This window comes from Sus scrofa, chromosome 4, assembly GCF_054392235.1.
Source record: "Sus scrofa isolate SSC_HxYL_T2T_F1_AM1 chromosome 4, Sscrofa_HxYL_maternal_Yorkshire_Landrace_v2.0, whole genome shotgun sequence".
Classification (NCBI taxonomy): Eukaryota; Metazoa; Chordata; class Mammalia; order Artiodactyla; family Suidae; genus Sus; species Sus scrofa.
In genome coordinates, this window is record NC_139386.1 from 53,107,756 (window position 1) to 53,120,570 (window position 12,815).

Below are 12,815 nucleotides of genomic sequence, written 5' to 3' on the forward strand. Positions count from 1 at the left end.
CCACCCTAACTCAGAGACTCACTCCCATGGGTATACCTTTGACATTGTTCTTAAAAATCTCAATGGCAAATATCTAATATGTCTACCACTGAATATCTCTCCAGCTCACTCCTGCTAGTATCATGGCTTCAAACATCCTTTGACAATATCAGAATTTCAGAGTTGATCTTAAACTGATTGTATCACCTTATCTTGCCACAGTCCTTCTGCATCCTATAATTGCTCCCTTCCTTACATGACATAAATACCATGGAGAGTCAAAAATCACTCCCTCATATATTGCCACAGCTCCTTTATTTTTCTCTCTGCTTTTCCTATTCACCTAGTGATATCAAAACTCTGGTAAAATCAACACTACCACTTTAGTATCTATATATCACAACTGAATAAAGCTGGAGAACAAAGATGTACCACATAGTGAAACAGATTTCACTTAAATTCATGATTGGGAATGCTGGCTGACAATTATTTCATATTCCCCAAGCACATTCTTTTTAAAACTCCTTTATTCAAAAATTTCATACTTTATTCTCTCTCCATATCCACCCATATTTTTCTCTCAGTTGGTGAATCTTCCTATTTTGCTAAGTGTTAAGAAGAGATCTTTCTTAATCTTCCACTGTTATGTCTACCCACCTACCAGAATCTATGCTCTTTTTTAAATAAGATTTTTATTTTTTCTATTATAGTTGATTTATAATGTTCTGTCAGTATCTGATGTACAACAAATTGACCCAGTCATACATACATATATACATACATATATATACACACACACATTTGTCTCACATTATCCTCTATCATGTTATGGTCCCTTACAAGTGACTAGATATAGTTCTTTGTGCTATACAGCAGGATCTCATCGCTTATCCACACAGAATCTATACTCTTACATTCTACTCTCATTTATTTTACTACAATTTAACTGTCCTTGCTCCTTACTGAGGTCAACTTTATCCTTTCTGTGCTCACCTATCCCAAGTGTGTACTTTTAGCCTGCAACTGTCTCTGAATTCCACATGAATATACGGAAGTAATATATATGCATGTGAATCTCCAATTGAATATTCAAAAGGCATCTTTAATTTAACACTCAAAGAATGAATTCCTAGTAATGCTACCCACTTCTCACCTCCACAACAAGGAAAGGCCACAAATAACAGGTTTTCCTAGGGTTTTCTCCATCCTGGTGAATGGCATCTTCATTTTTTCAGTTCCTGGTATCAAAAACATGGTGTTAGTTTTGACCTTTCCCTTTTCTCACACTTTGCATTCTGTCCTTTAAGAAGTCCTGTGATTCTCCTTTCAAAATATATCTAGAATTTTACTGCTTCTGTCTATCTTCATTACTCCCACTTTGTTACAAGTCACTAGTATATTTGACTGAATTACTGCACTAACTTCAGAGATTTAATCATGCTGCTTTCCTTGCACACTGCACTCGATTTTCAAGGGTGATCCTGTCAAAATATAAGTCAGAATAGTTCCCTCTTCTGCCCAGAAATTTTCACTGATTCCCCACTGGAGTCAGATTAGAAAACAGAACCATTATTATTATCTAAAATCCTATATATGTTCCAAGCCCCATTTCCTCTCTGACTTCAGCCTTCTTCTACCTTATTATTTCTCCTTATCACTTTTTACTGTGTAACATCCTAATATTATTTTTCTATCTTATTTCTCTCAAGTTTCCCACACTAGAATATAAAATGCTATGAGGGTAGAGATTTTTTGTATGTTTTGTATAATACCATATTACCAGAGCCCAGATTAGTGCCTTACTCATAGTAGACATGCAATAAAAGGTAATATAATGACTAGCTGATTTAATGAATGAAGCCATTCTCACCTGACTACATTATATAATCTGCTATGCATGCTAATTTTTTATAGTTGTGTGATTTACTACAGTAATTAAAAGAATTATCTCTGAAATCAGACTGAGAGAAATTTGAGTTCCATCTAAACCTTACTACATGAGGTTGCAAATTGTACTTAATGACTCCAAGCCTTGATTTCTCATTTTTAAGTGGGCATAATAATAGTGGGTTACTCATTGAGAAGTTGTGAGTATTAAACGATAAAATGCAGGTAAAATATTCAAAATGCCCAGAGCAGAGTTAGTAAACTTTTAATAAAGATGGTTAGTATTTTTATTAAAATTAATAATATTATTTTTCTTTTAACTTCTTTTTTAAACCCCTATAAGTTTTTTCACAGTTTTCTTTGAGAGTTAGGTATGCCCCAGAAATGTTTGAATGGCTCATTTCAGCATGCTAATATAATATAGTCAATCAGCCTCAGGGTTTCATCCACTTCCCTCTGACAGACTACTCTAGAGTAGGAAAAAAAAAAAAAAAAAAACAGAGAGAGAGAGAAAAATCTAACTGCTGGTTATATATCTGGCTTTTGCGTGTAAAAAAAAAAAAAAAAAAAGGCCCTCTGAAGGAAATTATCACAGTGAGTGCATTGTAAAAGTAGTAGTGGAAAGGAATTCTAAAAAATGATGCCAGGAAGTTCATTGAAATCAATTGCATTTATAACAAGTCATTCATGTAAAACTTTACATTTTATGTTCAGTCAATATTAAACTTTTCACTTAGAAACATAATTCTTGGAATTATAACAGCCAGAGTTCCCGTTGTGGCTCAGTGTTATTGAATCCAACTAGTATTCATGAGGATGCATGTTTAATTCCTGGCCTTGCTCAGTGGATTAAGGATCCGGCATTGCCAGGAGCTGCAGTGTAGGTTGCATACATGCCTCACATCTGGCATTGCTGTGGCTGTGGTGTAGGCCAGCAGCTACAGCTCTGATTCGAGCCCTAGCCTGGGAACTTCATATGCTGTGGGCGTGGCCCTAAAAAAGCAAAATAAATAAATAAAAGTATAATAGCCCCAACTTGTTGATGCTCATATAGTTCAACTAAATTTTTTGAATTAGCAAGTTATGCATGTAGGACTGGCTCTTTTCCTCAGGCATGGAGCTATGGTGATTCAGGAGTGGACTACACATGGAGGCCATCAGCAGGGGTTTGATTGCGCAAAGTCAGACCAAGTGTCTCTGAGAGTTTGCATTAGATAGAATTCATTGGGCATGTTTTCCACTGGTGGAAAAAAATGGTTTTTTTTTTTTGTTTCTTTGTTTTTTGTTTGGTTTTTATTTTCAGTGATAAATAGACCCTCTCAGGTAAATATGTCTTGTTCAGATTACGTCTGAATTGAATAGAAAATTGTACTTACAGAGTTAAGGTGAGTTTTAGTTTTTATGATTACTAGCCTATGACTTATTTTACCCTGCTATATTCCTATATTCCAGGCTAGTAAGAAAGAGAAGTCCTAGTCTAGAGTTATAATAATGTGAGTTCTAGCCACAGCTCTGTAAATACAAAGATTTGCTATTCTTGACGAGACGTCACCTCTATGCCTTAATTTATTCATCTGTGCAAATGTAAGACTGTACCTGCTCCATATTTTGCTGAATTTCTGTTAGAACTATGTTCAATGTGAAGGTTACATAAATAAAATGCTGTATATTACATGCTCTCTATTTAGAAAGCTATTTAAATATCAGTAATAGCAATTTCTGATACAACTGTTCATTCTTAAACTTTTATTCTTTGTTCTAATCTTTCAGTTTCTAAATTTCTATGACTTCATTATCATCACCTCTCCACCACCAACCCCTCTTTTAAAAATAACACTGGATTTTGCCTGTAGGTAATCCAGTGATAAAATCACATTGAAAATTGAAGTAAAAAATTCCTTTTATTCTTTTTGGGTAAAGTTTTGACTACACCAATTATCCTCATCAGTTCTGTGCTTCGATATTAGTTACAATAATGTCTTTTCTTCTCATTTGCACAGGAAATGACTTATTTCTTGTAGCAGTTCATGAACTGGGGCATGCTCTGGGATTGGAGCATTCCAATGACCCTACTGCCATCATGGCTCCATTTTACCAGTACATGGAAACTGACAACTTCAAACTACCTAATGATGATTTACAGGGCATCCAGAAGATATATGGTAGGTTACCACTTATTCTATTTGGCTAACCCTACAGTGAAATACAAAATCCTGCTATGTTTTACATTTCGAGATGGATGTTCTAAATAAATTAGATAAATACTGAGGAAAAAAATCTGGTTTATTGGCAAAAGTCTTCTATCAATTATGTTTTGTTGGCAACAATTTCAGATATCTTAATGTGCAGATTATGGGCAAATCTGATAAAGTTTTCTTACTGAGTTTAATTGAACCCTGATATTATAGTAAAGATGTGATCAACTTCAATATTTAAAATTCAGGTAAAATGTAATAAGTGGATATAACTGATAAAACAGTAAGAAATAGAAGACTTTTATATAAGATACTGGACTTTGATAAAAGCTGACAGATTTATTCTGCTTATGATATTTGATGTTAGAGACTTCTTAAATCATTTTTGAAGATGCTGAATATATTCTCATGTGATGGATATAAGAAAATAAACTCAAAGGCATGCAATTATTGACTAAGAGTAAAAGGTAACAAATGGCTAAGTTTACTAACACATAATTCAAAATAAATTGTTAGTGGAGTAGAACCATTTTAATTTAATGGGGTTCAGTCAATGACAAAGACAAAGGGAGAAAAGACTATTGCACATATTTACTGTAATCCTAACTCCCTCAATAGGACCATTGACCTTTATAAAGACATTTATTTCACACAAAATTGTTAAGAACTTGACATTTATAATTTACATATAAATAATATGCTTTATTGAATTAATAAAGTGAAGCTTTCATTTTACAATACAAAGAAAAATGTGTGCTGTCTGTATGTTAATATCCAGTATTCAGAAGATGTCATTTGCATTTTTAAATAGCATAGTTTAAGTTCACAAATTTATTTTGCATTCATAGTTTTTTCAATTTCAGTGTCTCAGTGGTGAGCCTTCTCTCAGGGTTAAACTAAGTTTTGGGGAAAAAAAGTTAACTTTTGTGCCACTCTTTATATTTGGGATACTGAGAAAAGAGTAATATCTGGGACTCAAAACAAAATATCTCATATGTTGAATTAGCTAGTCTATGCCTACATGTGTATTGTTAAAAATTCTGCCCGAGTAGTTAACTGAAAGGAGGCTCTTTCTCATGACCTCATGAATTAGTAGTCTAGACTGAAGGTCTGCAAAGGAATATTCTTTCCATATCTAAATATTAAGTGTGAACAGCTCTATATTTCTTTTTAAAAACATAAATCCCTTGAGGAATAATGCTTTACATCTGCCCCAAATTATATGTATAAACTTTGGCTTGATTTAGAAACCTCATTTTAGAAATACTTCTTCACATTAATATTTTACTAGTGGTGCTTTAATCAATAGGTGTTTTAGATTCAGTATTCAAATGAAACAATCCTCTAGCAATTTGTCAAAACATTTCATTAGAAGAAAATAGTGAAAGTCAGGAAAAGGTTATAAGTTAGAGACATAGGATAGAATAAACTCTGATTTGTTAATGTTTATCTTTTAGAAATATTTGCATAGAATTATCTATCAAAATCTAGGATTAACTTTGGTGGAGCTTACATCCATGATTCCAGTATTCATTTTAATGTATTTATTATTTATACACCATCTACCTCCAAAAAAGATTTGAAAGCAGCTTTTCCAATAAGGACTGTGGTGAAGCTATTTAAAAATATCATTAAAAATTAACAAGGAAAGCCAAGGTACTGGGATCCAGAATTCAGCATGATAAAGACAGCTTCTGATAGATTTGGCCATGGTTTGTTGGGTAAGATGGTTTGTTTTTTCAGAAAACATACAATCTTAAAGACCTCTTAGCTTATTTAGTCTGTACCCTCCATGACTGTCCTCTGTAGCATATTTTCCAGCACTATTCCAGTTTTAAATGAGCCAAGTGCTGTCCTCATATTTTCAAAAGGTCCACCTGACAAGATTCCTCCACCAACAAGACCTCTACCAACAGTGCCCCCACACCGCTCTATTCCTCCGGTTGACCCAAGGAAGAATGACCGACCCAAACCTCCCCGACCTCCCACTGGCCGACCTTCCTATCCTGGAGCCAAACCCAACATCTGCGATGGGAACTTTAACACTCTAGCTATTCTTCGCCGTGAGATGTTTGTTTTCAAGGTAGGAAGCTTTCATGTATATACATATATATATATATATATGTATATACACACACACACACATATTTTTGGAATGGTAGATGGAGTGTCTACAGTGTCACTTTAAAAAACAAGTTCTCATTCATTCTTACACTACCTTCCCAGACCTCTCACAGTTAGAAGGTTAAATGAAAACCATCTTTAAAAAAATAAATGCACAAATGGGCTTAAATGTCTAGCAGAAAATTATTCTAACATTCTATTTGGGGAATGCATTTATGTCAGCAGAAGCTTAAATGCCTGGAAATACGAGGGTACAAAAAAAATGCTGCATGTTATGAACAGATAAAAAGCGTAATTTAAATCATGAATAGGAACTAATAGGGATGATTTGCTTGGGAGCTTAGCCACTTCCAGGCGCACTGCAGCTATATTATCCTTGGTTTGCTCATCTTTATGAGATCCTTATAATTTTACTTGACAATTAAAGCATTGTTTTTAAGAAGAATATTGATCATTTTCTTCAGAGACTACTGGTAGCTGTCTGAGTTAAATCTCCTTTGTGAAACCATCATTTTGATTCTGTATATACATGTCATTGTTTTATTTAGTCAGGCATTTATAGCTTCTTAATGTACATTATTTTTTAAAAGGTTACAATAAAAAACTAGCTTTACATTTTGCTAAATGTGCTCTTCAGCGACACTGAGTTCAACAACAACAGTTACTATAATGTAACTCAAAATAAGTTACATTATACTAAAAAGTGAAGATAGTATGCTACTGAAAAATATTTTTCCCTCAAGTTTGGAAACCAACCTTAAAGATTAATGAAAAGTAGAAGTTTTATGTTGGTATTAGTGCATTAAAATAGCCATATTTTACCAATATCATACATTTAAAAATGAAAGGGTACATTCTCTTTTTTTTTAAGTGGGCATGAATCAATAAATAATGAAATATTATCCTATTTGTACAAAATACTTATCTACCAGAAGCCATACTTTGAAAATATAGATTTCATATAATTTTTAGTAGATGAAGTATTTTATTTCCTTTATTAGAATGTAAAATTTGGATTTAATATAATATGTGCAAAAGCATCATAATTTCTAAGAAAAAAATCAATGCCTTTTTTTCAAATACATTATAGATTTTTGAATTTTATAAATGTCCTACAAAGCTTGATTAGATTTATCTCATAGAGTAGATTAATAAATTTTGGTTCAAGGAGTGAAAAAAAAAGCTACATATATATGTACTCATTACTCATTGTGGCTAAGCCTACAGCAGCTAGTTCAAATGAACACAAAATGCAATAATTCGTTTATTCTACAAGACACCAAATGACAACTGTAATATTTCGTTTTCACTGTTTTGAGTGAATTTCAACATCCAAGCTTTATACTTGATGTCATGCTGATAGCACCAAAGCATGAACCTTATCTGAGAACATGACAGGAAATTGACACTGGATACATTCGTTTCATTCTTCCTCTCTGTCTAATTAGGTTGCCAGTCTCAGATAAGAGGGGTATCATCATGTCTAATGATCATTTTCACCAACGTTTTGCTCTGCACATTGTGCTCTTCACTAACAAAACAAGGTCCTGTGATCACTCATTCCTAGAATCAGGAATGAGTAAAAAGCACATAGGCCAACTCTCAAAATGCAGTGGCCACTATTTTCAGTGTCAAAGCAAGTGTGTAAAAAACATGAATTGGGCCAGCTTCTCTAAACTCTAATGTTACCTTGGATTCCTTATTCAAAATTTTCTGCAGGACAGAGTTCCTAAACTTCACTAACTCCTGCTCTCTTTCTAAGAATAAATTCTATAGAGCAGTTATCTTCTTCGTAATCTCCTTTAATCTTCTTACTCAACTCCTCTCTCATATAGTGAGTATATATGTCCAGGTATTTTACTGGGCACTCAGGATATATGACTAGAAGATAGAACCCCCGTTTTCACTGAACTCATACTCCAGGAGTGAAGACAAACATGAAATTAAGTACATTAAACATACAGGGGAAAAATAAGCCATGAAGAGAAAGTACTGAAGTCTAGTTGAGTAGATCAAAAAGCATTGATTGAGAAAAGGCTTATGCTGAATTTTGAGAGGGAACACTTCCTAGGCACATAAAAGAGCTTGGTTTATTGCATACTAAAATGTTGATGGCTTGGGGGAGAGAAGATAGACATGTTAACTCTAGTGCAAAGTGATAAATAGTATAAATCAGAACTATGCAAGATTTGATAGAAGGAAAGATAGTATTATCTCATGATACCTGCTCTTAGTTAATAGCTACATGGATTGGGTAGCTGTTCAGGCACAACTAACATGTACCTGAATGTGAGCTAGGCACTTGCCATCAATAATCTCTAAACCTTATAACACTGCAAGATGGATAATTTTCTATGTTTTACAAATAAGAAAACTGAGAATCAGAAGAGGCAAGTCTTAGGTTTGTAAGCAATTGCCAGTAGTTGAATACAGCTCTACCTGATTCCAAAAATCTATGTTTTTCACACTAAACTTTGTCAATTGAAAGAGTTAGGGAAGTTAAAAAAAAAAAAAAAAGATGGACTCTAGGCTATATTTTAAAATAGTAAATACTCAGGAAATATTTATTAAACTTGTGCTGTAAGACTCTGTTTTAGGCACTGGCAATGTAGCAGTGAACAAAACAGGACAGACCCTTGTTTCTTAGAGGTTACATTCTAGTTTTCAAAGTGGACATATGGGTAAGAGTGCTTCACAGATTCTGCACCTGCTGTGAAAGGCTGTGGGAAGCATCCACATTGACTGAGCCCCCAAATCCTGTTTTTCTCTGTTAGCAATGCTAACCTTTTAACTTCTTCCTTTGTACCTACCTGGTCTACACTACCTTCACCTCTAAATTAATGTAATACTCCCATACCCACTCTTCCTACCTGATCAGTAGGAAGATCAGTTACTCGTTGTCAGTCTTTCTGGTGCATACCTACTTTAAAATTTTTCCTTTAATATGCTAGTTTCCATAGTTTGTTCTTTACTGCTAACCTTTCAAGTTAGGATGTTACTTAATTTTCTACTTTGCTTCATTACTAGTTCTTTATGCAAATTGGAAAACTCATTATCTCATCAGCCCGTACGTAATAATATTTATTTCACTTTTGCTTTACTATGGAGCTTCTATGCAAGTTTCTACTTATCCAAAACTTCCATCCTCAACATCTTCCTCTTGTCCCAACCTCTCTGACTATTCTTCAAGCCAACATCTTTCTAGTGATTTTTACATTTATCCTCTATGTCCAATCAGTTTGTTTTTATTTCTGTAGTCTCTATTTTCTCATTGTAATGTGCTTCTTAACTGGATTATAAAATTAAGAGTAGGAATTGGTTCATGTGGATTTCATGGTGCTTGAGCTAATGAAAAGGGATCTCAGTATAATACTCATTTAATTAAACTATAGCTATATCATGTTTATACAACAGTAATCAAACAATATGACATTGCTGAAAGTATTTAATTCTGATAGTTTGTTATTTCTTGCCCAAGATCTCCATGAGTATTATTTAGTTCTTTCTATATGTGATTTTAAGTAGAAAATAATAAAATCTAGTTGTAAGTAAAAGGCAATGTCATCAGGTAATTTTGTTTTCTTATTAGAGGGTCTTTATAATAGGAGTTTCAGCATAATTCTTTTGGTAACAATCTTCCTTTTAGGATATTGAGCTTTCCAGACATTTATTTAAAGTGAGTTCACCTGTAATTATTTATCTATAGGTATTGTAATAAATTATATATAGTATATTTTATACAGTGTATATTAATATATTTTATATAATATATTATTATAAACGTTATATTTATAGATGGTTTATTATTTACTACTGCATGAAAAAGTTTAGTCTTCCATAAACCACCTAAAGCAAGGAAATGAAAATCAAAAAAAAGTGCCAAGAAACAGAGAAACAAAATAGAAATGACAAAAGAAGCTTTGTCCTTATTATCTAGGTGATTTTTAAGTGTTCCCTGAAGAGTATAAGCTATATGTATTGCACAATGCTGCTGTTGTGACCAAACTGACAATAGCAAAATCCAGTTATTCAAAAGAATACTTTCATAGTTTCTTTGGACAAGACAAAAACATTGAATATTTAGTTATGTTGGGGTATGAAAGAAAGTAGAAAGCAGAATTAGCTAAACTTGTACATGTGTTTCATCACACAACGTTTTTTTATACATAGGAGACTGCAGTAGTAACTATACTTTTCCTAAAGCTGAGTGAGAACAGTAAGAAAAACTATATCCCTCTCCTCAAGTCCTTTTAGTTCAGGGGAAAAAAAAAGAGAGAGAGAGCAAAGAAAGGTGAAAGGATGGTTTCAGTGAACTACTGACCAGCTCTTTATATCAATGGGGACAAGCAAAGGTCAGTGCTTTAAACTAGAGCTAGAAAGAATAGTTAGTGTTAAGAGTCAAAGCTGAAAGCTGTCATGGAAGAGTATTCAAGGAATTATATAGTAAATGGTCTTCTCAATACAGGAGAGCAAAGCTCTGAGTCAAGAAAGCATTTCAGGAGTTCCCATCATGGCACAGCAGAAACAAACTCAACTAGGAACCATGAGGTTGTGGGTTTGATCCCTGACCTCGCTTAGTGGGTTAAGGATCCGGAGTTGCCATGAGCGGTGGTGTAGGTCACAGACATGGCTCTGATCTGGCGTTGCTGTGGCTGTGGTATAGGCTAGCAGCTGTAGCTCTGATTAGACACCTAGCCTGGGAACCTCCATATGCTGCAGGTGTGGCCCTAAAAAGCAAAAAAAAAAAAAGCATTTCATCATTTACCAACCCCCCCATTTTTCTTCTTCTTTGAAGAAAAGAAAAAATAAACAGAAATCACTTGATTCCTTTTACTTTGTCGATTTTTTGTCTGTTCATTTATCACAAAATGATTTGTTCTAAATACGACCATCTTCTCCTATGAGACCTGTGCCTTTCTCACATTACCTATATACCTATATCCAGTTACTCATGCAGAATATGTGTTCAGCTTTTCAAGTGTATGTTATACCTTTTCTGTATGTATGACACTGAACATTTGGAATTAAAAGAAATAAAATTATGATTTTTCCCTTAAGTTGAAATGCGAAAAAATAGAGAACAATAAGGGCCCTTTACAGAGGAAAGACTATTGAGTTAAGCATGGGTATATATCTGGAAAGTGTTTTAAAAACTAACTTATATCAGAATTGCAATCACAGAAAGTGCCTCTAATTCTTAAGATATAAGAGGAAGGAATGGAAGTATTTGTTATTGTTTTATTTATGTAATATTATTCCATAAAATTCTCTATTGGCAGAGAATCCAAAAAGTGTTTTACAAACAAAAAAAAGAACCTGGAGAAATTTCACAGAATAGGATAATCTAAAATGACTCTGAGTCGCAGCTTTTCTGTACTGCAAAGAAGTATTACCTGATAATATTAATAGTAACTTGTAAGGGGAGCTATTAATATAAGAAAAAAAAGCAATTTTGAAGACAGTATAAGCAGAGAAGTAATAATGTTTTACCTACATGGGATCAGAATTATATGCAATACCACATTTTAATGTCAATATTAACTGATTTTCAAAATATTTGTTTCAAAATACTTCAAAATATTTGTATATAATTATTATTTAAGATTTACTTTTTGAAACATCTAAATTCAGTAGAATAGAATCATTTGAGTTTCTCATTTCCTTTCTAGTCACTTTATTTTGGGGAAATCATAAACATTATAAGCACTTTTTTTTTTTCTTTTTAGGGTCGCACCCGCAGCAAATGGATGTTCCCAGGCTAGGGGTCCAATTGGAGCTACAGCTGCCAGCCTATGCCACAACCACAGCAATGCCAGATCTTAGCTATGTCTGCAACCTACACCACAGCTCACAGCAATGCCAGATCCTTAACCCACTAAGAGAGGCCAGGGATCAAACCCTCAACCTCATAGTTCCTGATTTGATTCATTTCAGCTGTGACACAACAGGAGCTCCCATAAGCACACCTTTGAATTCTTGTTTGAGATTCAGTACAACAGTTTTTATTCATAATATAAAATAGAATATTTAATATGTAATTAGAATGCATATTTTGGACACTAAAGTATGTTTTATCATGTACATTTTGTTATAAATTTATAGAAGGAATAGGACAATTCTATATAGTCATGGAAAAAATGTTTCCTGGAGTTCCCATCATGGTGCAGTGGAAACGAATCCAACTAGGAACCATGAAGTTGTGGGTTCGATCCCTGGCCTCGCTCAGTGGGTTAAGGATCCCATGTTGCTGTGAGCTGTGGTGTAGGTCACAGAAGCAGCTTGGATCCCGTGTTGCTATGGCTGTGGTGTAGGCCTGCAGCTACAGCTCCTATTTGACCCCTAGCCTAGGAACTTCCATATGCCATGGGTGCGGCCCTAAAAAGACAAAAAAAAATTTTTTTTTGAAAGTATGTTAATTGTAAGCTAATGTGAAAAACCCTTTTACCCATAGCAATATGAATCTTCCTATTCTGATATTATGAATATTTAGTATATTCCCTTTGCCAAAGATTTCTTGTTCCATGTTTGTCATTGTCTATATCTTTTTATGGAGATTTTTACATAGAGAGTGTTTGTATTCATCATACCTGGTAGGTCACTTTAACCTTAATGTAAGTTTAGTTCAAGATT

General features: G+C 33.8%; 1 protein-coding gene across 2 annotated transcripts in view; it reads left to right on the top strand.

Moving 5' to 3' along the window:
- Window positions 1–12,815, top strand: part of MMP16 (matrix metallopeptidase 16) — a 310,756-nt gene that overhangs the window by 213,209 nt on the left and 84,732 nt on the right. For both annotated transcript variants that reach the window (XR_014843025.1, XM_001926617.7), the window contains exons 5-6: window positions 3,867–4,028; window positions 5,933–6,144. Coding sequence is in view for 1 of the 2 variants with exons in the window: in XM_001926617.7 (XP_001926652.1) it covers window positions 3,867–4,028; window positions 5,933–6,144 (374 nt within the window). In the remaining variant the exon portion in view is untranslated. The remainder of the gene's footprint in view (window positions 1–3,866; window positions 4,029–5,932; window positions 6,145–12,815) is intronic.